Source organism: Mesoplodon mirus, assembly GCF_964341445.2.
Source record: "Mesoplodon mirus genome assembly, chromosome: X".
Taxonomy (NCBI): domain Eukaryota; kingdom Metazoa; phylum Chordata; class Mammalia; order Artiodactyla; family Ziphiidae; genus Mesoplodon; species Mesoplodon mirus.
The window spans coordinates 48171054-48192674 of record NC_138981.1 but is presented as its reverse complement, the minus strand read 5'-3'; the positions used below and the strand labels follow the sequence as shown (position 1 = coordinate 48192674).

Sequence of the window (21621 nt, the reverse complement as noted above, 5' to 3'; positions counted from 1 at the left end):
GCTCATGGGCCCAGCCACTCCGCGGCAGGTGGGATCTTCCCGGACCGGGGCACGAACCCATGTCCCCTGCATCGGCAGGCGAACTCTCAACCACTGCGCCACCAGGGAAGCCCTACCTTATTCTTATATCTTCCTCTTTCTCTTCCCCTCTCCAGTGCGAGTTATATCACTGGGTGGATCTGTTGGACTCCTTCGATGGAATTCTGGCAGACGCTGGACAGACAGTGGAGAATATGTCATGGATGCTCGTGTGTGATAGGCCAGAAAGAGAACAACTGAAGATGCTTCTCTTGGCTGTGTTGAACTTCACAGCCTTGCTCATTGAGTACAGCTTTTCCCGGCATCTGTATAGTTCCATAGAGGTAGGAGAGGTTCAAGCCTATGTGATCTGTTCTTAACTAGAATTGTTCACGTCCAGAATAAGGAAATTGTTCTTTCTTTCTGATGATTCTTTCTTTTTCATTATGGAGTTCTGGGGTTTTCAATGTCAAAGCCAATGGTAGGATGTTTCTTGGCTAAAGATACCCTTCACAGGGTTGATGGGAAGGTTCTTTACTGTCACCTTCACCTTGCCTTTTAAGATTTAAGAAGTTAATGAGAATGTAATACATGTATTGATGTATTCTTGGGAATTTACAGGAATTGATCTTGGTCCCAGGTTATCAGAGCAGCCCCAAATTACTTTTAAAATATTAGACATAATTTGATTTCCTTGACACATTACTGCACTTACTACTTTTCTAAGTTGTAGTGTGCTGCTTTTTAATTTCTTCTCCCCCTCCCCAAAATGTATATTAATAGCATGCTATGTATTCTTAAAGAGTAAAGTGGGCACAGGAATTAGTGAACTTTTGAACTGGTCAAAAATCAGTATAAGAAGAAACTCTCTTCCTTTAGCCTAACTTTAGAGTTTTTATCACTTGATTTAGTGCCCTGTTGTTATGTGTTACTTTTCCTAAGTCTTCATTAAAGAAACAGAATCAGAACAAACAGAAAGTAAATGACTTAAGAAGAGAAGTGGAATAACTCAACTAAAGACCTAGTACCTGAAGTTTTAAGTAGGGGATGGCTAAGCAGCCTGTTGAAGATGACATAGATAAGCTGCAAAAGGAAATCCATAGCCTTCTGTGGATAATCAGCAACCAGAAATACTTTGGTTCATTTCCATCTAAATTACATACTGATTTTAACACTAACCAAATGTTTCAATATATTGGTGAATTCTGATTGTATTAAAAAGCAAAAATAGTTATTGGGTTATTGTTACATACACTGTATTGTAACAGTCATAAGTGCCACCAACTGTTATTTTTAGTTTCTATATGAAGAACCCTGTGTTGTAATTAATTCCAATTTTATATTTGTTGTAAAGGATACAGAAGGAGCATAAAATTATCTTAGTCTATACTTTTAGTCTAGTTGGAAACTTAATGTTCTTGAGTTCTGCTATGTATTAAAATATTACACTTGTCTCTCTTGTAATGTTTCTTCCTGTGGAGACACCTATGTAATTTTGAACTGTTCACATTTTTTTAATTTAAATTGGACTTTCTGGCTTGCTGCCAGATTGTAAGCTGCTTGGGCATAAGGTTACATGTTGTAGGTGCTCAAATATTTATAAATTTTTTTTGTACTGTTAAACTTCTTGATAGCTTTATAAATCCATGGCATTTCAAGTTTTCAAGGTCTTGTATGCCTGATACCATGAACTTGCCCCCCCTCCATTTTTGTCCCCTGTAGCATTTGACAACTTTATTGGCTTCTTCTGATATGCAAGTGGTGCTGGCAGTCCTCAACCTTCTGTACGTATTTAGCAAAAGATCAAATTATATCACACGCCTTGGATCTGACAAGAGAACCCCACTGCTAACCCGGCTGCAGCACTTGGCAGAGGTGAGTCATGGGTGAAGAGTTGGAAGGACACAGAAGTTGGACCCTGTTATTCCTTTTCACAGGTGTTTCTTGCAGTGTCAAAATGAATAGGAATCCGTAAGTTAACTTTACTGGCCTAATTGAGTAGAACTATTGGGGCCCATTTAACTAAGTTACCCCAAAAATCCTAGGAAGTATTCTCAATTTTATGAAGTAATTTTGAGGGATTTCATGAATCTCTGCTCACAAAGAGAATCTCTCTTTGTTCAAAAATGGCCACTTCTCTTCTGGAAAGAAAGTTTAGAATCAGATTCTACTTGGAGGGAAACATTGGCTGCAATAAAAGATCTGGATTTTGAATCCTGGCCTACCTTATTAGCTCTGATAGCAGTTTTCTCATCTGAGAATTTAGTTATATCTACCTTAAGAGTATTTTCAGAATAAAATAAAATGTAGGGTTCTTAGTGCTGTGCTCAGTAATTGGTCTGTGGTGGTAATGATTGTTAATTGAAGGCAAAAATGCTCATGTTAAATTCAGCTTAGTCAAACTATTGTCCAGTGTTTGTAGAGGCAAACTGATAATGCGTACTCAGGTTTGAGAGAGGTAGCCATTGCTAGAAAGCTTTCTTGGAAGAAAGTTGGTAGGGCTAACTTTTTAAAAGCTGAATAATAAATGGTTACCTCACAAGTCATACAACTCAAGTTTCAGGCTATGTTTAGGTGCATGGTTACTTTAAAATCATTTTTGTGTGATTATAAATGTAACATGTATTGCAAAAATTCTAGGATGTATAGGAAAGTATAAAGAGAATGTTAATCACCTGATATTCATCCAGATGGAGCCTCCCTTAAAATTTGAGCATATTTTATTTTCTTGGATTTGCAAATACAAGATTTTTTTTTTTTTTTTGGCGGTACGCGGGCCTCTCACTGTTGTGGCCTCTCCCGTTGCGGAGCACAGGCTCTGGATGTGCAGGCTCAGCAGCCATGGCTCACGGGCCTAGCCACTCCGCAGCATGTGGGATCTTCCCAGACTGGGGCACAAACCCATGTCCCCTGCATCAACAGGTGGACTCTCAACCACTGCACCACCAGGGAAGCCCCAAGATTATTTTTAACCATTTTCTCATGATAGTTTTTTAGTGACTCAGTTAACCCAGTGATGTGAGCCAGTTGTGACTATGCACAGATATTAGTGAACTGCGAATATAGCAGAGTTCTCCAGGAAGACTTGAATCAGTTAAAAGCCAGTTGGTTGATTTTTGTAAGGGTCTAGGACACTGGTTCTCAAACTCGAGCATGCATGAGAAAGTTGATTTATTAAAGCATAGATTAGTCTCCCTCTCCTGTCTGCTCATACCCCTTTACCTCAATTCCCACAACCCCCATTTCTGATTCAGTAGGCCTAAGGCAGAGCCCAGTAATGTGCATTGCTAATAAGTTTCCAGGGGATGTTGAAGCTGCTGGTCCAGGGATCATACTTTGAGAACCATTGGTTTAATCTATCCTATTGGGCAAAGTTACAAAATCTTACCAGATTCTTATAGTTCCATCCCAAAGGCATCAAGACCTTCTCCCTGATATCTGAATACATACCCATTCTTGAGCAAATCCCATCTAGTGAGGTGGTGTCAAATATGACATGGTTGATATAAATGTTATTTATTGGGTGTCTACTTAATTGCCAGGATCATATGGTAACTATGGAGTAGGTGAGGACGATGAGATTCAGAAGTTACATTATTTTTAGGAAAAGCCCATGGGCTTTTAGCCCCTGATAAAGTGTAAAATGTGATAACTGCTGTTTGTAGAGTTGATTGAGCATGGCTTATGTTCCAAACCTGGGTGTCAGCCTGAGACCCAGCTCCTTGAATCCACACCCAACTCTTCCACTTGATAACATTCAAGAAGTATATGGCTAATCCTGTGCTGGATATAGTATAAAACATGTTCTTTTCTCTAAAAAGCTCACATAGTAGTTGAGAAAGTGTTATGGGGGCATAATTAAAAGGACAAAGAACTAGTTATTCTTAGTACTAACTAGTAAGTACCCTTGAATCTTAAACATTCCATAGGTTTATCTTGTTGGCTGCAAAACAAACATCATAATAAAAATAGGTGCTTGGTATTTAAAAATTTTAGAAATGTACAGAAGGAAATTTATCATAATTATGTATCTACTCTTCACATTTTGGTACATTTTCTTAGTCTTTATGCATATTTCTTTACATAGCTGAATGCATATAGTATATGTAACTTGATATCCTACTTTATTTACTTAACATACTAGCATCAGTGTTTTCCCATATTAACTTTACATAATTTTGTAAGAAATGTTTCTTTGTATTTAATAATGATAATATCTCAGAAATGTCACAACATCACAGACTTTTCATGAATCAAGTTTGGCTTGACATGGTCTTTTAAGGATCCCAGCTTACCACAACTTTCTTATCGTAGGCACTTGATTTTTATTAGAACACAAAAGATAGAAAGATTTAGGGGTGACAGTGATAGTTGAAGTATTCTACAGAACAGTTAGTTGTGACAACAGAAGAAACAAAAGGAAGGTAATTGTGAAGATACATAGCCTTTCAAGCTTATTCCGCCTTGCAAATTCAGATCCTTGGTTTGACTTACCTGTCACCCCTCTGTGGCATCAAGTATTTATATTTCCCTTGTCCTCACAGTTTTCAGCAAATTCCATGTTTCTTCACTGGAAGTCCTGGGAATAGCCAAGAAAATATTGAAAATGGAATGAGGAAGTACTCTTCCTATTGGGTATTAACTTTTTTTATAAAGCTAAAAGGAATTAAAATAGTGTGGTAATAACAGTGGAAAATTTCCAGAAATGGATCCAACGTGTAGGAATCACTAAGCTTAATCATTTTTAGCTTTTGATACAAAGTGAGAGATGTGCAACTGTTCCTTTTACTTGATCCTTAGAGGCCCTTGTAAGTTTATTGATTGGCCTAATTGCAATATTATTGTGTCTCAGGGAACAGAGAGGACTGAGGAGAGGGAGAGAGATGGTAGAACAGCCAGCCAGTGGAGCAGTCAGAACACATTTTTTTTTCCATTGAATTTGCCATCTTGTATGGGCATGGTTCGTGGCACCCCAAAATAATGACAGTAGTAATAACAATGATCACTGATCACAGATCATCATAACAAATATAATAATGATGAAAAGGTTTGAAATATTGCAAGAATTACCAAAATGTGACACAGTGACGTGAAGTGAGCAAATGCTGTTGGAAAAATGAAAAAAACAGTAGACTTGCTCAATGCAGGGTTGCCACAAACCTTCAATTAAAAAAGCAGTATCTGCAAAGCACAGTAAAATAAGGTATGCCCCTGTGCATAGGCTCAATTTTGAGGTAAAGATCAGAGAAATCAAGTAACTTGTTCTGGGTGTTATCGAAGATGAACAGAATAGCTGTCTTAAATCTTTCCCTTTTCACTGGTTCCTCCTATATGTATATTTTAAAAGAACAAGCTTTAGAGAGCAAGAACATACTTTTTTTTGGGTCAGTGTAGCTAAAGGTTTGTCTATTTTTGTTGATATCTTCAAAGAAACAAATTTGGTTTAGCTGATTCTGTTTTTCTATTTTGTTTCATTTATCTCTGCTCCAGTTTTACTATTTCCATCTTTATGTTTGCTTTGGGTTTAGTTTGCTGCTGTTTTTCTAGTTCCTTAAGGTGGACTGTTAGGTTACTGATTTGAGATCTTTCTTTTTTAAATGTAGGCAATTAACAGCTGTAAATTTCCCTCTAAGCACTGCTTTATCCCATAAATGTATCCCATAAGTTTTGATATGAAGTGTTTTCATTTTCATTCGTCTTAAGGAATTTTCTAATTTCCCTTTTGATTTCTTCTTTTACCCATTGGTTGTTAATAGTATATTGTTTAATTTCCATGTGTTCGTGAATATTCCAGATTTCCTTCTGTTACGGATTTCTAATTTCTTTCTGTTGTTGGATATGATACTTTGTATGATTTTATTCTTTTTTAGAAGTTTCTTAAAGTTTGTTTTGTGGCCTAACATATGGTCTATATGGGAGACTGTTTTGTATGTACTTGAGAAGAATGTATATTCTGTTGTGGGGTGGATTGTTCTATATATATGTATATATATGTTAGGTCTAGTTGATTTAATGTTCAAGTCTTATGTTTTCTTGTTTTATCTTTTGTCTAGTTATTAATGTTTTCCCTGTGTATTACAACTAACATCTTCATTAATGAAAAGTTAGTTCAAATTAATACCAACTTAGTTTTAAGAATAGACAAAAACTTTCCTCCTATATAGCACTTTCCTCCCACTGTATGTTTTTGCCACAAATTACATCTTTATATATTGTGTGCCCGTTCAACATAGATGTAGAATTTACTTTTTTATGTAGTTGTCTTTTAAAACACTCAGAAAAAAAGGAGTTACAAACCAAAAATACATTAATAATTCCTTTTATATTTACCTATGAAATTAACTTACTGGTGTTCTTAATTTCTTCATATGGAGTCAGGTTACTGTGGCGTGTTCTTTCATTTCAGCCTGCAGGACTCCCGTTTAGCATTTCTTATAGGCAGGTCTACTAGCAACAAGCTCTTTCAGCTTTTATCTGAGAAAGTGTTAATTTCTCCTACATTTATGAAAGATAACTGTGCCAGATATAGAATCTGATTGGCAGCTATTTTCTTTTAGCACTTTGAATATGTCTTCCCACTGCATTCTGGCCTCCATCGTTTCTGATGAAAAATCAGCTGTGAGGATCCCTTGTACATAACAAGTCACATTTCTCCTTCTGCTTTCAAGGTTATTCTCTCTGTCTTGGCCTTTGGCAATTTGATTATAATGTGTCTTTCTGTGGATCTGTGTCGTTTTATCCTGTTGAATTTCATTGAGCTTCCTGGATTTATAGATTCATGTCTTTTGTCAAATTTGATGTTTTGGCCATTATTTCTTTAAATAATCTCTTTGCCCCTTTTTCTGTCTCTTCTCCTTGGACTCCCATTATGTATATGTTGGTTTACTTGGTGAAGTCCCACAGATCTCTTAACCTCTGTTTACTTTTTTTTTTCTCTATCTGCTCTTCAGACTGGGTAATTTCAATTGACCTGTCTTCAGGTTCATTGGTTCTTTTTTTTTTCACCTTCCAATATTTATTTTCAAATAAATTTGTCAGAATTTTTATAAAAAGCGATGCATGTTCAATGTTGAAAATTAAGAAAATACAAAAAAGTATAAAGAAGAAAATAATAATAATCCTCAACCACCACCATGTAGAAAAAACAACTAACATTGTGTTTCATATGCTGCTTTCCCCGCCCCCCATGTAACCTATGGTGAGTATTTTCCCACAGCATTAAATATTCTTTGAAAATACCATTTTTAAAGTCTTAAGCTTCCAAACCACCCTCCTGGTCCTCCATTGTTGCCCTTCGATGTCTGCTTGACTGGTGCCTCCTCTTCTGCTGCCTCCGAGTGTTAGAGTGGCCCAGGGCTCCACCCCAGGCTCTGTGTCTTATCCAGCTATCAATACATTTTGCCTAGGTGATCTGATCCAATTTCATAGTTTTAAGGACCATTGACTCCAAAAATTGTATGTTTTCCTTGAACCTCAAACTTGTATATTTACTGCCTTCTCAAAATCTCTGCTGGATATCAGTTGTAATGTGTACAAAATCAGACTTTGACCTCACCTCACATTTCTTTCCTCCAGGCTCAGTCCATTCCAGATAACTGGCACCCTTGCTTTCCTGGACAGTGGCAGGCACACTCTTGCTGCAGGGCCTCTGCACAGCTACATCCCCAGTTGCCTCTATGGCTTCCTCCCTTATCTTCTCTAAGTCTTAAGAGCCACCATCTCAGTGAAGTCTTCCCTACCATCCTGTTCTAAAATTAGAACACCTACCATACTCCCTATTACACTTCTCTTCATTTTTTTCTGTAGCACATATTACCACCTAACATTATATATATTTAATTAAGTTCATTGATTCATTTTTCTCCCTGCTTACATCTGCTGTTGAACCACTCTAGTGAATTTTTCATTTCTGTTATCGTGCTTTTTCAGCTCCAGAATTTCTATTTGCTTCCTTTTTTATAACCTCCGACTCTTTATTGACATTCTTTGTTTGATGAGACATCATTCTCATGGTTTTCCTTTAGTTCTTTGTATATGATTTCATTTAGCTCTTTAAGCATATTTAAAATAGATGATTTAAAGTCTTTGCCTACTAAATCCAGTGTCTGGACTTGCTCAGGAATGGTTTCTATTAATTAATTTTTTCTGGTTTTATGGGGATATAATTGAAATAAAGCATCGTGTAACTTAAAGGTATACAACATGATTTGATACACTTAATATATTGCAAAGTGATTACCACAGTAGAAGTTTGTGCGATTTGACCAACATCTCCACATTTCCCCCAATCCCCAGTCCCTGGCAACCACCATTCTAACCTCTATTTCTGTGTGTTGAGCTTTTTTAGATTCCATGTATAAATGATACCATACAGTAATTCTCTTTCTCTGTCTGATTTATTCACTTACTAGAATGCCCTCAAGGTCCATCCATGTTGTCGCATAAGGGGAGATTTCCTTCTTTCTTGTGGCTGAACAACATTTCAGTGTGTGTGTGTGTGTGTGTGTGTGTACAGCACATCTTCTTTATCCATTCATCCTTAGGCAGACACTTAAGTTGTTTCCATACCTTGGCTGGTGTGAATAACTTTACAGTAAATATGGGAGTGCAGATATCTCTTTGTCCTGATTTCCTTTCTTTTGGATATAGCCAGAACTGGGATTGCTGGATCATATAATAGTTCTATTTTTAATTTTTTGAGGCACCTCCATACTGTTCGTCTTCTGTAGTGGCTATACCAATTTATATTCCCACCAACAGTGCACAAGGGTCCCCTTTTCTCCAGATACTCACCAATACTTGTTATCTCTTGTCTTCTTGAAAATGGCCATTCTATCAAGTGTGAAGTGATATATCATTGTGGCTATGATTCGCATTTCCCTGATGACTAGTGATATTGAGAACCATTTCATGTAACTGTTGGCCATTTGTATATTGTCTTTGGAAGAATGTCTATTCAGTTCCTCTGCCCATTTTAAGATCAGATGGTTGGTTTTTGTTATTGTTATTCAGTTGTATCAATATGAGTTCTTTATATTTTGGATAGCAATTTCTTATCAGATATAATGGTTTGCAGATATTTTCTCCTATTCTGCAGGTCGTCTTTTCATTTTGTTGATTGTTTCTTTTGCTGTGCAGAAGTGTTTTAGTTTGATGCAGTTTGCCTTTGTTGCTTTTGGTGTCATGTCCCAAAAATTGTCACCAAGACCAATGTTGGGGTGCTTTTACCCTGTGTTTTCTTTTAGGAGCTTTATGGTTTCAGGTCTTATGTTGAAGTCTTTAATTTAGGTTAATTTTTTTTTTTTTTTTTGGCGGTATGTGGGCCTCTCACTGCTGTGGCCTCTCCTGTTGCGGAGCACAGGCTCCAGATGCGCAGGCTCAGCGGCCATGGCTCACGGGCCCAGCCGCTCCACGGCATGTGGGCTCTTCCCGGACTGGGGCACGAACCCGTGTCCCCTGCATCGGCAGGCGGACTCTCAACCACTGCGTCACCAGGGAAGCCCCAAATTTAGTTTAATTTTTTGAGTGGTGTAAGATAGGGGGTCAAATTTCATTTTTCTGTGTGTTATCCAGAAAACTGGTTATCCAGTTTTCCCAGCACCATTTATTGAAGAGAGTATATTTTCCCCATTGATTATTGGCTCCCTTTCAAATATTAGTTGACTATGTGAAGATTTATTTCTGGGCTCTTGATTATGTTCTGTTGGTCTGTGTGTGTTTTTAATATGCTAATACCATACTGTTTTGATTACTATAGCTTTGTAATGTTTGAAATCAGGAAGTATGATACCTGTAGCTTTGTTCTTTCTCAGAATTGCTTTAGTTATTTGGGGTCTTCTTGGTTCCATATAAATTTAAGGATTGTTTTTCCTATTTCTGGGGAAAATGTCATTGAATTTTGATAGTAATTAAAATCTGTAGATTGCTTTTGGTACTGTGGACATTTTGACAATATTAATTCTTCCAATCCATGAACATAGGATGTTTGTGTCTTCTTTAATGCCTTTCATCAGTGTTTTATAGTTTTCAGTGTACAGATTTTTACCTCCTTGGTAAAATTTATTTCTAAGTATTTTACTGTTTTTTCTGCTATTGTAAATGGGATTGTTTTCTTTATTTCTTTTTCAGATAGTGTATGGAGATGTGACTGATTTCTGTATGTTGATTTTGTATCCTGCAACTTTACTGAATTTAATTCTAACAGTTTTTTGGTGGAGCCTTGAGGGTTTTCTATATATAAGATCATATCATTTGCAAATGGAAACAGTTTTACTTCTTCCTTTCTGAATTGTATGCCTTTTATTTCTTTTTCTTGCCTAATTGGCTCTGGCTAGTATTTCCAATACTGTGTTGAATAGGAGTGGTTAGAGTGGGCACCCTTGTCTTGTTCCTGATCTTAGAGGGAAAGGGTTCACCCTTTCATCCTTGAGTATGCTGTTAGCTGTGGGCTTGTCATATGTGGCCTTTATCATGTTGAGGTATGTTCCTTCTATACCCCATTTTTGAGTTTTTATTATGAAAGGATGTTGAATTTTGTCATTGCTTTTTCTGCAACTTTTGAGATGATCATGTGATTTTTGTCTTTCATTCTCTTAATGTGGTATCACACTTATTGATTTGCATGTGTTGAAACATCTTTGCATCCCAGGGATAAATCCCACTTAAATCGTGGCGTATGTTCCTTTTAGTATGCTGTTGAACTTGGTTTGCTGGTAGTTTGCTGAGGACTTTTGCAAGTTTGTTCATCAGGGATACTGGCCTGTAGTTTTCTGTTCTTGTAGTGTCCTTATCTGGCTTTGTTATCAGGGTAATTTTGGCCAAACAATGGTAATTTTTCAAGCAATGAGTTTGGAAGTGTTCCCTCCTCTTCAATTTTGGGGTAAAAGTTTGAGAAGGATTGGTTATTCTTTAAATGTTTGGAGAAATTCACCAAGGAAACCATTTGGTCCTGGAATTTTCTTTTTGGGGTATTTTTTGATTACTGATTCAGTCTGCATACTCATTATTGGTCTATTCATATTTTCTATTTCTCCATGATTTTGTTTCATTAGATTATATATTTCTAGGAATTTATCCAATTCTTCTGGGTTATCCAATTTGTTGACAGTTTGTTCATAGTAGTCTCTTGATGATCCTTTGTATCTGTGGTATCAGTTATAATGTCTCTTCTTTTGTTTCTCATTTTATTTATTTCAGTCTTCAGCCTTTTTTTCTTGGTGTAGCTAAAGTTTTGTCTATTTTGTTGAGCAGTTTTTTTTAAAAGAGCTCTTATTTTCATTAATCTTTTTTTTTGCGGTACGCAGGCCTCTCAGTGTTGTGGCCTCTCCCGTTGCGGAGCACAGGCTCCGGACGCGCAGGCCCAGCGGCCATGGCTCACGGGCCCAGCCGCTCCGTGGCATGTGGGATCTTCCTGGACCGGGGCACGAACCCGTGTCCCCTGCATCGTTAGGCGGACTCTCAACCACTGTGCCACCAGGGAAGCGCTTCATTAATCTTTTCTGTGTTTTTTCTAGTCTCTCATTTATTTCTGCTCTAATCTTTGTTATTTCCTTTCTTCTGCTAACTTTAGGCTTAGTTTATTCTTCTTTTTCAAGTTTCAAGTTGAGGTATAAAATTAGGTTTATTTGAGATTTTGTTTCTTAAGGTAGGCATTTATTCCTATAAACTTCCCTCTTAGAACTGCTTTGGTGCATCTCATTCGTTTTCATGTGTTTGGTTTTCGTTTTCATTTGTTTCAAGATGTTTTTAATTTCCCTTTTGATTTCTTTTGACCCATTGGTTGTTCAGTAGTGTATTGTTTAATTTCCACATCTTTGTGAATTTTTCCAGTTTTCTTCCTGTTACTGATTTCCAGTTTCATACTATTGGGGTCCAGAAAGATACTTGGTACGATTTCTATCTTAGATTTGCTAAGACTTGTCTTGTGACCTATCATATAATCTATGCAGGAGAATGTTCCATGTGGATTTGAGAAGAGTGTGTATTCTGCTGTTAAATAAAATGTTATACATATGCCTACTAGGTCCGTTGGTCTAAAGTATAGTTCAAATCCAATGTTTCCTTCTTGATTTTTCTCTCAGTACAATCTGTCCATTGTTGAAAGTGAGATGTTGACATCTCCTACTATTATTGTTCTCTGTTTCTCCCTTCATATCTATTAGTATTTGCTTAATACATTTAGATGCTCCAACATTATGTCCATATAATTTACAATTGTTATATCCTCTTTGAATTGACCCCTTGATCATTCTATAATGACCTTAATTGTCTCCCATTACAGGTTATGAGTTAAAGCCTGTTTTGTCTGATATAAGTAGCTATCCCTGCTCTTTTGGTTTCCACTTGTGTAAAATATCTTTTTCCATACCTTTACTTTGAGCCTATGTGTGTCCTTAAAGCTGAGGTGAGTCTTGTAGGTAGCATATAGTTGGGTCTTGTTCTTTTTTCCATCCAGCTACTCTATGCCTTTTTTTTTTTTTTTTTTTCTTTTGGCGGTATGCGGGCCTCTCACTGTTGTGGCCTCCCCCGTTGCGGAGCACAGGCTCCGGATGCGCAGGCCCAGCGGCCATGGCTCACGGGCCCAGCCGCTCCGCGGCATATGGGATCCTCCCAGACCGGGGCACGAACCCGTATCCCCTGCATCGGCAGGCGGACTCTCAACCACTGCGCCACCAGGGAGGCCCTCTATGCCTTTTGATTGGAAAATCAGTCCATCTACATTTGGAGTAATTATTGATAGGCAGGGACTCAGTAATGCCATCTTACTAGTCCTTTTTTTGTTGTTTTGTATTTCCCTTGTCCCTTTCTTCTCTTGCTGCCTTTCTTTGTGAATGATGGTTTTTCATAGTAGTATGCTTTCATCCCCTACTGTTCGTCTTTTGTGGTTTTGTATTTCCCTTGTCCCTTTCTTCTCTTGCTGCCTTTCTTTGTGAATGATGGTTTTTCATAGTAGTATGCTTCCGTCCCCTACTGTTCGTCTTTTGTGTATCTAATCTAGGTTTTTGCTTTGTGGTTACCATGAACCTTACATAAAACATAGATATAATAGTTTTGGGACTTCCCTGATAGCGCAGTGGTTAAGAATCCACCTGCCAATGCAGGGGACACGGGTTTGATCCCTGGTCCGGGAAGATCCCACATGCCGCGGAGCAACTAAGCCCATGTGCCACAACTACTGAGCCCATGTGCCACAACTACTGAAGCCCACGTGCCTAGAGCCTGTGCTCCTCAACAAGAGAAGCCACCACAGTGAGAAGCCCGCGCACCACAACGAAGAGTAGCCCCCACTCACTGCAACTAGAGAAAGCCCGAGCGCAGCAGCAAAGACCCAATGCAGCCAAAAATAAATAAATAAAATAAATAAATTTATTTTTTTAGAAAAAGATATAATCGTTTTATTTTAATACTGATAACAACTTAACTTTGCATCTGAAAGACTTTACTCTTTTATTCCCCTCCCATTTTATGTTTTTGATGTCACAGTTTACCTCTTTTTATATTGTGTATTTATTAACAAATTATTTTAGCTCTTATTTTTTTTTAAACTTTTGTCCTTTAACCTTTATCATCCATGGATGATTGTTAAGACAGTGTTCTCCTCGGGCTCTCAAACAGCTGTTGAGAGTGGCTACAGCTGGTTCACAGGCCACTGCAGGGTCCACAGCTGGGACTGAGGTCTGTATGCCTCCTCCCAGGTTCCTTTGCATATGAGGCTGGTTTCCACAGCTCCCATAAAGGCACTTTTCTCCATGAATGGATGCCAAATTATTGCAGGGGTGGGGGGTGCAGTGAGAGACATCTTATTTGGCCATCTTGCTGGCATCACTCCTTATGTTTCTGAAATGGGCATTTTGGGTATTATATGTGGCAACTCTGGAAATCAGATTCTCACCCCTCCCCAGGGTTTGTTGTTATGATTTGTCATTGTTTGTTTAGACTTTTCTGAACTGACTTCATAATTCTTTGTTTTGTGTGGTCATTGAAGTCTCTATTCTATTAGCTTAGTGGTCAGCTAGTGATTTGCTTTAAACTCCTGGAACCGAAATATCTCCGTCTTTGCCGGTGGGGTCTGTGTGTATGTTGGTATCTTCAATGTGAATACTCACTGTCTTCAGTACTCGGCCAGGAAGTTTACAACTCTGACTTAGCCTTCACTTCTGGCTTGCATAGAGCCTGATGTCAGCCAGAGATGTGGGATCTTAGTGCTTTCTCAGGTCTTTTCTGAGAATGTGCCCAACCTTGGGCATACATGTGGCCTTCTAGATTCCCAGGAGTGTGTGGAAAGGGCTTTTCAAAGCCCTTATTCCCCAAAGCACTGCACGCCCCAGCCTTTCTTCCCAAGCTTTTCAGTTTGTCTATTATTTACCCCAATTGTATGCCTGTCCCAGGGGACTAATGCACTTACTCTTGAATGTTGTCAACAAGTGCCCACCCCACCCCTGGGAGAGTTCAGAATTAGGCAAAAATGATGGATATCTCAAACGCTGTTGAAAATGCAGGCTAGTTTTTAAGCAAGATTGTATGGCTGGGGTTTTGGACTTGGAAGTCAATAATAGTGTACAGTTGAGCCATTCTCCCCTATTACCTTAGGGGCTAGTACTTGTTGATGAGTTTTTTAGACTTTGTGGTGGCAGAGTACAGTAGTAGTAAGCAGTGCAGAGTCTTCTACTTTGCACTTTGGCTCATGTCAAAAAGTAAGAAACTGGAGAGCATGTAATTCCACCCTATGTGAGAGGTGAGCAGGCTGAGCATGGAAAGCACGGTACAGTACTGAAGACCCAATGGATCAAGACTGACCTTTCAGCAAGCCTGACTGCAGTCATATAAAATACATTTGCTTGCAGGAGCTGTTTATGTTCTTCTCAGTAGCATCCTCACAGAATAATGAAATTGATCTCATTGGAGAAATCACCTTTAGGCAGACCATGTTGCCTTGAGTCTTAGTGAAGTTCTTGCTTCTCTTTGCTCCCTCTTTTTGTTTGACTTTAACATTGGATGTCTTCTCAACACTGTGTTCCAGGCAGCCACATACTCATAAATATTTTATACACAAAGCTACCTTAGGCACTGTTTTAACACTGTCTTTTCTCTTTTTCCAAGAGCTGGGGTGGAAAGGAGAATGGCTTTGGACTTGCAGAATGTTGCAGAGACTTGCATATGGTGGTAAGTGACTCTTTGGGATATGGGTGTCTTTTGACAGCTGTGCGTGATCTCTTTTTCAGCCTTACTTTACAATGAATATATGGTATTTAAAGTTGCCACTTCACATCAGGACTTTTGAGGAACCTGAGATCAATTGAGATATAGCATACCTTTTCTAGAAATACTTGGGCTCTCAATGTTCTGGGGGTAAATGAAGAATCTCAGAAACAAAGTATATGATCATACCCATCTCTTGAGTAAGAAACTGCATTTGGTGAGTCAGTTTGAAAGTGATGAAAAATCCCAGAAAGTACACTTCCTTGTACTTTTTCACTGGAACTATCAGAACTCTGGGCAGTCTGGCATGATTTAAGAATGGCTGCTTGGAGAACAGTTCTGCCATTTTGGTTATTGAGAACTTGTAGTGTTCTGTGTGCTTTCCATGTTTACCCCTCATGCCTGTCCTGCTCATACCTTTAACCCATGTTTAGACTATGAACTCAGGCCATCCTCCCCTCTGCTTTGATACGTTGCTATAGCACCACAAAGCACAACTGGATTATTATGATACAGTTCCGTGCCAAGAAGCAGCTGTATTTTCCAACAGATGTACTGCTTCTTTTGTCAATTTGTCATGTATAGGACAAATGGCTGCAGTGAAATTTAGTGTATTTATCTTAAGAAGCCTTTTTAGCCCTAGGAGAATGGTTCTTTTTCTGGTCACAGAAAACTACAAATAGAACAAATTACTTTCCCACCTTAGCTGGTATACTTTCTTTAGTGTGCATTATATGAGTGGATATTGGGTAATATGAGAGGTGAATGTTGTCTGTTTTAATCATCAAAGCTATATAAATCTTAAAGGGTATTCAGTTTGGAATTCTAATTCTGAGAAAATTATTTTTCATCTTAAAGTTTAGTTGATTAATTCTGAGACTCCTTATGTATATCAAGCTTGTTCTTGGCCACTTGAGCAAAACAGTATGATATACTCTACCAGGCTTGTGTGATGTCTGTTACCCATCGTGGTCTCAGCCTATATTAAGAAATCATGCATTCTTTTATTTACTGATATTTGGTATGTCATAGGACTTTGAAAACTTTGTGTGCTTTGAAAGGAAGTAATACATATACATGTTAAAAAATTCTAGGAGTATAAAGAGTATAATTCTCCATCCCCAGAGGCAACCACTGCTACCGGTTTCTTTCAAAGATACACTTTAATGGGCATGCTCTTGCAGTCTTACTTTGTTTTTCATGTTGCTTTTCTAGAGTTAAATAGGATTTGTTGTCAGGGTCTGGTTTATATTGACTTGGTATCTACCTGTGCAGAAAAGCAGTTGGATACCATGAGAAATTATGTAGGATAGTATGGAAAGGAGTATTTAAAGAATTATGAAGGTAGGCCCATGAGGCATAGTTTGAATAAAATATTTCAAAAGGCGATTATATTCACTGAGATTTCCATAAGAGTGTTCTTTTCCATTCTCGAACTGGTACCTAGACCCTTGTATTTATCCTTCATCCTTGGACTCTTATTAATTATTGGGGCAGACTTGCCTCTCTTTTTCCTCTTGGGAATAGCTGCAGTCAAAATTGATCTCTTGAAAGAAAGAACAACTGATAACTTGAGTTATCAAGTAAGGAATATGAAAGCTTTTAGAGCTCTGGGCTCCACCCTCCTAATTCTGTGTTGTTACATCTGAGCTCTGCTAAAACAAGGAGTGAAGGCACTGTAGCTGCTGACGATACTACTCATTCTGCTGTCACACTGAGTTGGACAAGTGGCTAAGTCCGAGGGAAGATTTAAGAGAAGATGGTATCTCATTCTTTCATGTGCTTTATACACAGAAATACCCACCCAGTGCAACTACACTACACTTCGAATTCTATGCAGACCCTGGGGCCGAGGTCAAAATCGAAAGAAGGGTGAGTCTCATTCACACTTGTTCTAATAAAGTCAGTAATCCGTAGCTGGGGTCAACTTTTCTAGGACTCCTCAGTAAAAAGAGGGAATGATGTTGAGCTACGTTGCTGCCCTTCCAAGCTAATATATCCAGCAGCTTCTCAGGAATAAGTGTTCATTGTTTGCCCAGCTCTGATAGGTTTGAATCTCACTTATGTTGGAACTGCCAAAAGACAGGACTCTGTTTATGTGGCACTGTTAGGACTGGTGTATTTTTCTCAGTCTCAGTTGAGAATTCCACCGTTTAGTATAATAGTCTAGGTAGTGATCGGCTGAACTTTCTCTACTTAAGCCAGCCTGCAAGAAGTCTATGTATTTGCTTACAAGGTCCTGCTTCAGTTGTCTGGACATTGCATATTCTTTGAGGAAATACCAAAATTCACTTTGGTTTAGAAGTGGCCTAGTGAACAAGATCTTTTTTTTTTCCCCCTTTCTACTTAAAATATATAATAATAATAAATAATCTTTCTAGGTTTTTGGTGCCTTGAGAACAGCTCTAATGCATATTTAGAAAGAAACCATTTTCATGGATTCACTCTACTGTGAATACAGAGGCTGTAGGTATTAAGTCAATACAGGTTAAAAAGGGATAAGGAAGAACATGAAATGTATCTGGCTATGTACATTATATATTTAATGTACTGGTTTCAGAGAAGCTTTGCTGAAAATATATAAGATGAAATTTGGGGGGATTCTAAAGAATATTTTGATTTTTGAGAGCATTCAGGTGAGGCTTCAACCTAGGGGGTGACATCTTGTTTTTCAGATAGCTCTTGCAGTCCTATGGCAGGGGGAAGCTAAGGTATACAGTGACTCCTAACAACTCTCCTATCTTTTTAATTTCAGACATCTAGTAACACACTACATTATATTCACATAGAGCAACTTGACAAGGTAAGAAGAATCTTTGACTATGGGTTAGTTCTTAACATTTGGTTCACTTTTTGTTGCTAACAGTTTTTTTTCTAATGTAGATTTCAGAAAGCCCTTCTGAAATCATGGAATCTCTTACCAAAATGTACAGCATTCCTAAGGATAAGCAGGTATGATATGTCTTAAAAATATCTAAAGGGTGTGGTTGTTATCCACATAGATCAGTGATATGTGCTGGGGCTGGGATATAGCATAGCAGAAAGAATGGAGTCAGACAGTGGGCAAATTAGCCTCCGTGGGCCTTAGTTTCCTCATCTTTTTTGAGGCCAACACTTAAACTGACTTCCTAGGTCCTGGTGAGACTTTGAGGAAAACAGAAGCAGCCTTATTCACCATGAATATCTAATAAGTGGTGGTAGCTCGACACTTTGGATACCAAAGAAGAAAACGTTTAGTTGTGTTATTTTTTTCTGCTCATTGTAATGGTGATCAAATATTTGATTTGATTAATAACAATCAGAACTCTTGCCAAATGTCAAGTAGCCCAGTGAGTAAGATTTAGCCCTTCCTCAGAAAGTATAGTCACCTTTTCCATTGGTTTCCTAATTTAGGTCTTATGTCTCTACAGATGCTGTTATTTACACACATACGGCTGGCCCATGGCTTTTCTAATCACAGGAAGCGATTGCAAGCTGTTCAGGCCAGGCTGCATGCAATATCTATATTAGGTAAGAGAATAACACCCTATAATTAACAGGCCCTGGTTAGGCAGTTTAGACTTGATTTCCTTTGAACTTCGTCTGTCTTTGTTGCTATGGGGCTTATTGTAGCTACCTAGGTGGCAAGTTAAATTGCAAAATTGCCAGCATTCCTAGTGTTCACTGTATTCATCATCCTTGGGCTCCTTAATGTTGGATCAGAAAGAGGATATGATCGACATATATCACATAGGTTTAGTCTTTATTTGGGTGGGGTGTTTTTGTTTTTGTTTTTGTTTTTTATGAGTGTTCAGATAGTCGTCTTCCTCTGGGCCCTATTTTTCCTCTTGCCATTTCATCTTCCTCTTCTTTGGGAGTATAATTTTGAAATTCATTAAATAGTACTGTGCATTTTACTTTTAACTGTAGGGTGGTATAGTGGAAAGCACACTGGTTTTGAAATCAGTCCTGGGCTTTCGCCCTGACTGAGTTTATTAGGCTCCTGTTTATCCTTTTGGCCTCAGTTTTCCTCATTTAATAAGTATTTTATAAGCTGATCTGAGGATTAAATGAAAACCTGTAAAGTACCTAGCACAGGCCAGGCACATAGAAGGTATAAAATGGTAGCTCCTGTTAATATTACCATCCTTCATTATGTAATTACTTGTTTTTCTACTCTTGAAAACTATGAGTTCCTTGAAATGAAATTCCTACTATTCTATTTGTATTCATACCTAGCATAACTTCTGGTATGTTAGTGGGTACCCAGGAAATGTTTGTTGAAAACTGAATGTGCTCAAATCCCATTAGTTTGCACTTCGGGGGACTGTGTTCAGTATTACCTTTGTGTGGGATTTATTGGAAGTGGATTACATGCATTCTCTCAAGTTTTACTACAGTGTCATACAAGTTTCTAATTTAGTCTGCAGTAGTCCATAAATTCTGTTCTTTACAGTTTGTATAAGTGTTTCCAGTGTAAAACAGAAACACATGAAGAGACTAAAGTGGAAGTCCAGGGTGTAATAGAGTTAGCAAGTAGTGATGTTATAAAATATTAATTCTTCATTCTCTTTTGATTCCTGAAAATCTTTGCTCAAGACAACATCATTAATAGGAGAATCTGTCAGTTTGGTGGGTATTTAGAGCTTATCATTGTATTTGATCCAACCCTCTAGAATTCAGTGATTCTGCCCTCCAATGCTGGTGGGAAGGGAGTCCTTCCCCAGAACCAGTAGGTGCCAAAAGGTTTGTCATTGGGCAGTGGCTTGACCACTGCCTTCTTGCCTAAAGTGTTTATTTCTCCTTTTGCAGTGTATTCCAATGCCTTGCAGGAGTCCGCAAACAGTATCTTGTATAATGGGTTGATAGAAGAGTTGGTAGATGTCCTTCAGATAACAGATAAGCAGCTTATGGTAAGTATTTATTAATATTTTCCTGTGTATATCAGGCTCGTATGTATTTATCTGAGTTTTGGTTTTTCCCAGAGGTTAAAATGAACCCCAAGAGGGAAGCTTAGCCCTTTTCCTCTTTGGATATTTTGCTGCAAATTTAACAAACGCAGGATTTTCAATGTTATTCTCAACAGACCTCCATCTACTCCAAGCAATTACCAGTAGAATGACTTAAATTTTAGAGTGGGTATTAGCAACTTGGTTCAGTCGTCTACTTCTTATTTAACACATCCCATGTTTACTTTCTGTTTTCAAAGGAGATTAAAGCTGCTTCTTTACGAACATTAACATCAATTGTCCACTTGGAGAGAACTCCCAAACTCAGCAGTATTATTGACTGTACTGGAACTGCCTCCTACCATGGATTTTTGCCTGTACTTGTGCGGAACTGTATCCAGGCCATGATTGGTAAGTTTTCGTGGTTATTGTCCTAGCCACCAAGAGGAACCCTACCCTTTGCTTTGTCTGCCTTTGTTTAACATCCTGCCAACTTAACACCCAATTCTGAGCTTGCTCTTTCTCTCCCTCTCTCCACTTCCCTTGTAGATCCTTCCATGGATCCGTACCCTCACCAGTTTGCCACTGCTCTCTTCTCTTTTTTATATCATCTGGCCAGCTACGATGCTGGTGGCGAAGCCTTGGTCTCCTGTGGAATGATGGAAGCCTTACTGAAGGTGCTCTACTTGTTTTAAAAAATACATTTGTGGGGAAATCAACTAAGAGGGTACAGAGTTGTGAATGGTTTACAGTGGGAACAGTTAGCATAAGAAAGCTTACCCAGAAAATGTCATACTTAATTTCTCAAGTTTGGCCTTCTAGTTATCTCATTAACAACTTTTAAGAGCAGCTATTTCCATTATTAAGAATTGCTCATAGTCCAGCATGATGTGGTAGGAGGCCCTGGGTACTAATTAAGATATTGCCACATCTTATCGTGACCTTAGGCATGATAGGCTTTGCCATGTGCTGGGCACTGGGCACCAGCTCTTTTCTCCCTGAATATTTTATTTAATCCTGAAAGGTAATTTATGTCCCTATTACCTCAGGAGGTTGAGTCTCAGAAGTGATAGAGCTATCATTTGGCAAGCACCAAAAATCAAACATATTTTTTTCCTCCTATACCGTGCTGCCTCTCTGAAACCCTAGACTGCATGTTTCCAGAAGAGCACATTATTTACAGCTTTGTGTCTTTTCATTTGATTGGTTTTACCTTTTTCTCTCCCTAATAGGTCATAAAGTTTCTTGGTGATGAACAGGACCAGATTACATTTGTCACCAGAGCTGTCAGAGTGGTTGACCTCATCACCAATCTGGACATGGCAGCTTTTCAATCCCATAGTGGACTTTCTATCTTCATTTATAGACTTGAGGTATACAAGGAGCACTTCGGAGCACTTTGCATATACTTGTATGTAGTGAGAGCTGAGCCTAGGAACTATCCTTATAACCCTAAAGAGCCATTTTATCCCTCTTT

General features: G+C 38.3%; 1 protein-coding gene across 9 annotated transcripts in view; it reads left to right on the top strand.

Moving 5' to 3' along the window:
• The window catches only part of HUWE1 (HECT, UBA and WWE domain containing E3 ubiquitin protein ligase 1), a 144903-nt gene that overhangs the window by 32205 nt on the left and 91077 nt on the right, over positions 1-21621 (top strand). For 8 of the 9 annotated variants that reach the window (XM_082609742.1, XM_082609746.1, XM_082609745.1 and 5 more), the window contains 11 exons: positions 156-362; positions 1741-1893; positions 15118-15180; positions 17011-17088; positions 17972-18019; positions 18100-18168; positions 18627-18726; positions 19987-20108; positions 20405-20555; positions 20694-20821; positions 21377-21517. In XM_082609742.1, coding sequence (XP_082465868.1) covers positions 156-362; positions 1741-1893; positions 15118-15180; positions 17011-17088; positions 17972-18019; positions 18100-18168; positions 18627-18726; positions 19987-20108; positions 20405-20555; positions 20694-20821; positions 21377-21517 — 1260 coding nt within the window. The remainder of the gene's footprint in view (positions 1-155; positions 363-1740; positions 1894-15117; positions 15181-17010; positions 17089-17971; positions 18020-18099; positions 18169-18626; positions 18727-19986; positions 20109-20404; positions 20556-20693; positions 20822-21376; positions 21518-21621) is intronic. The other variant, XM_082609743.1, reaches the window with a different exon arrangement.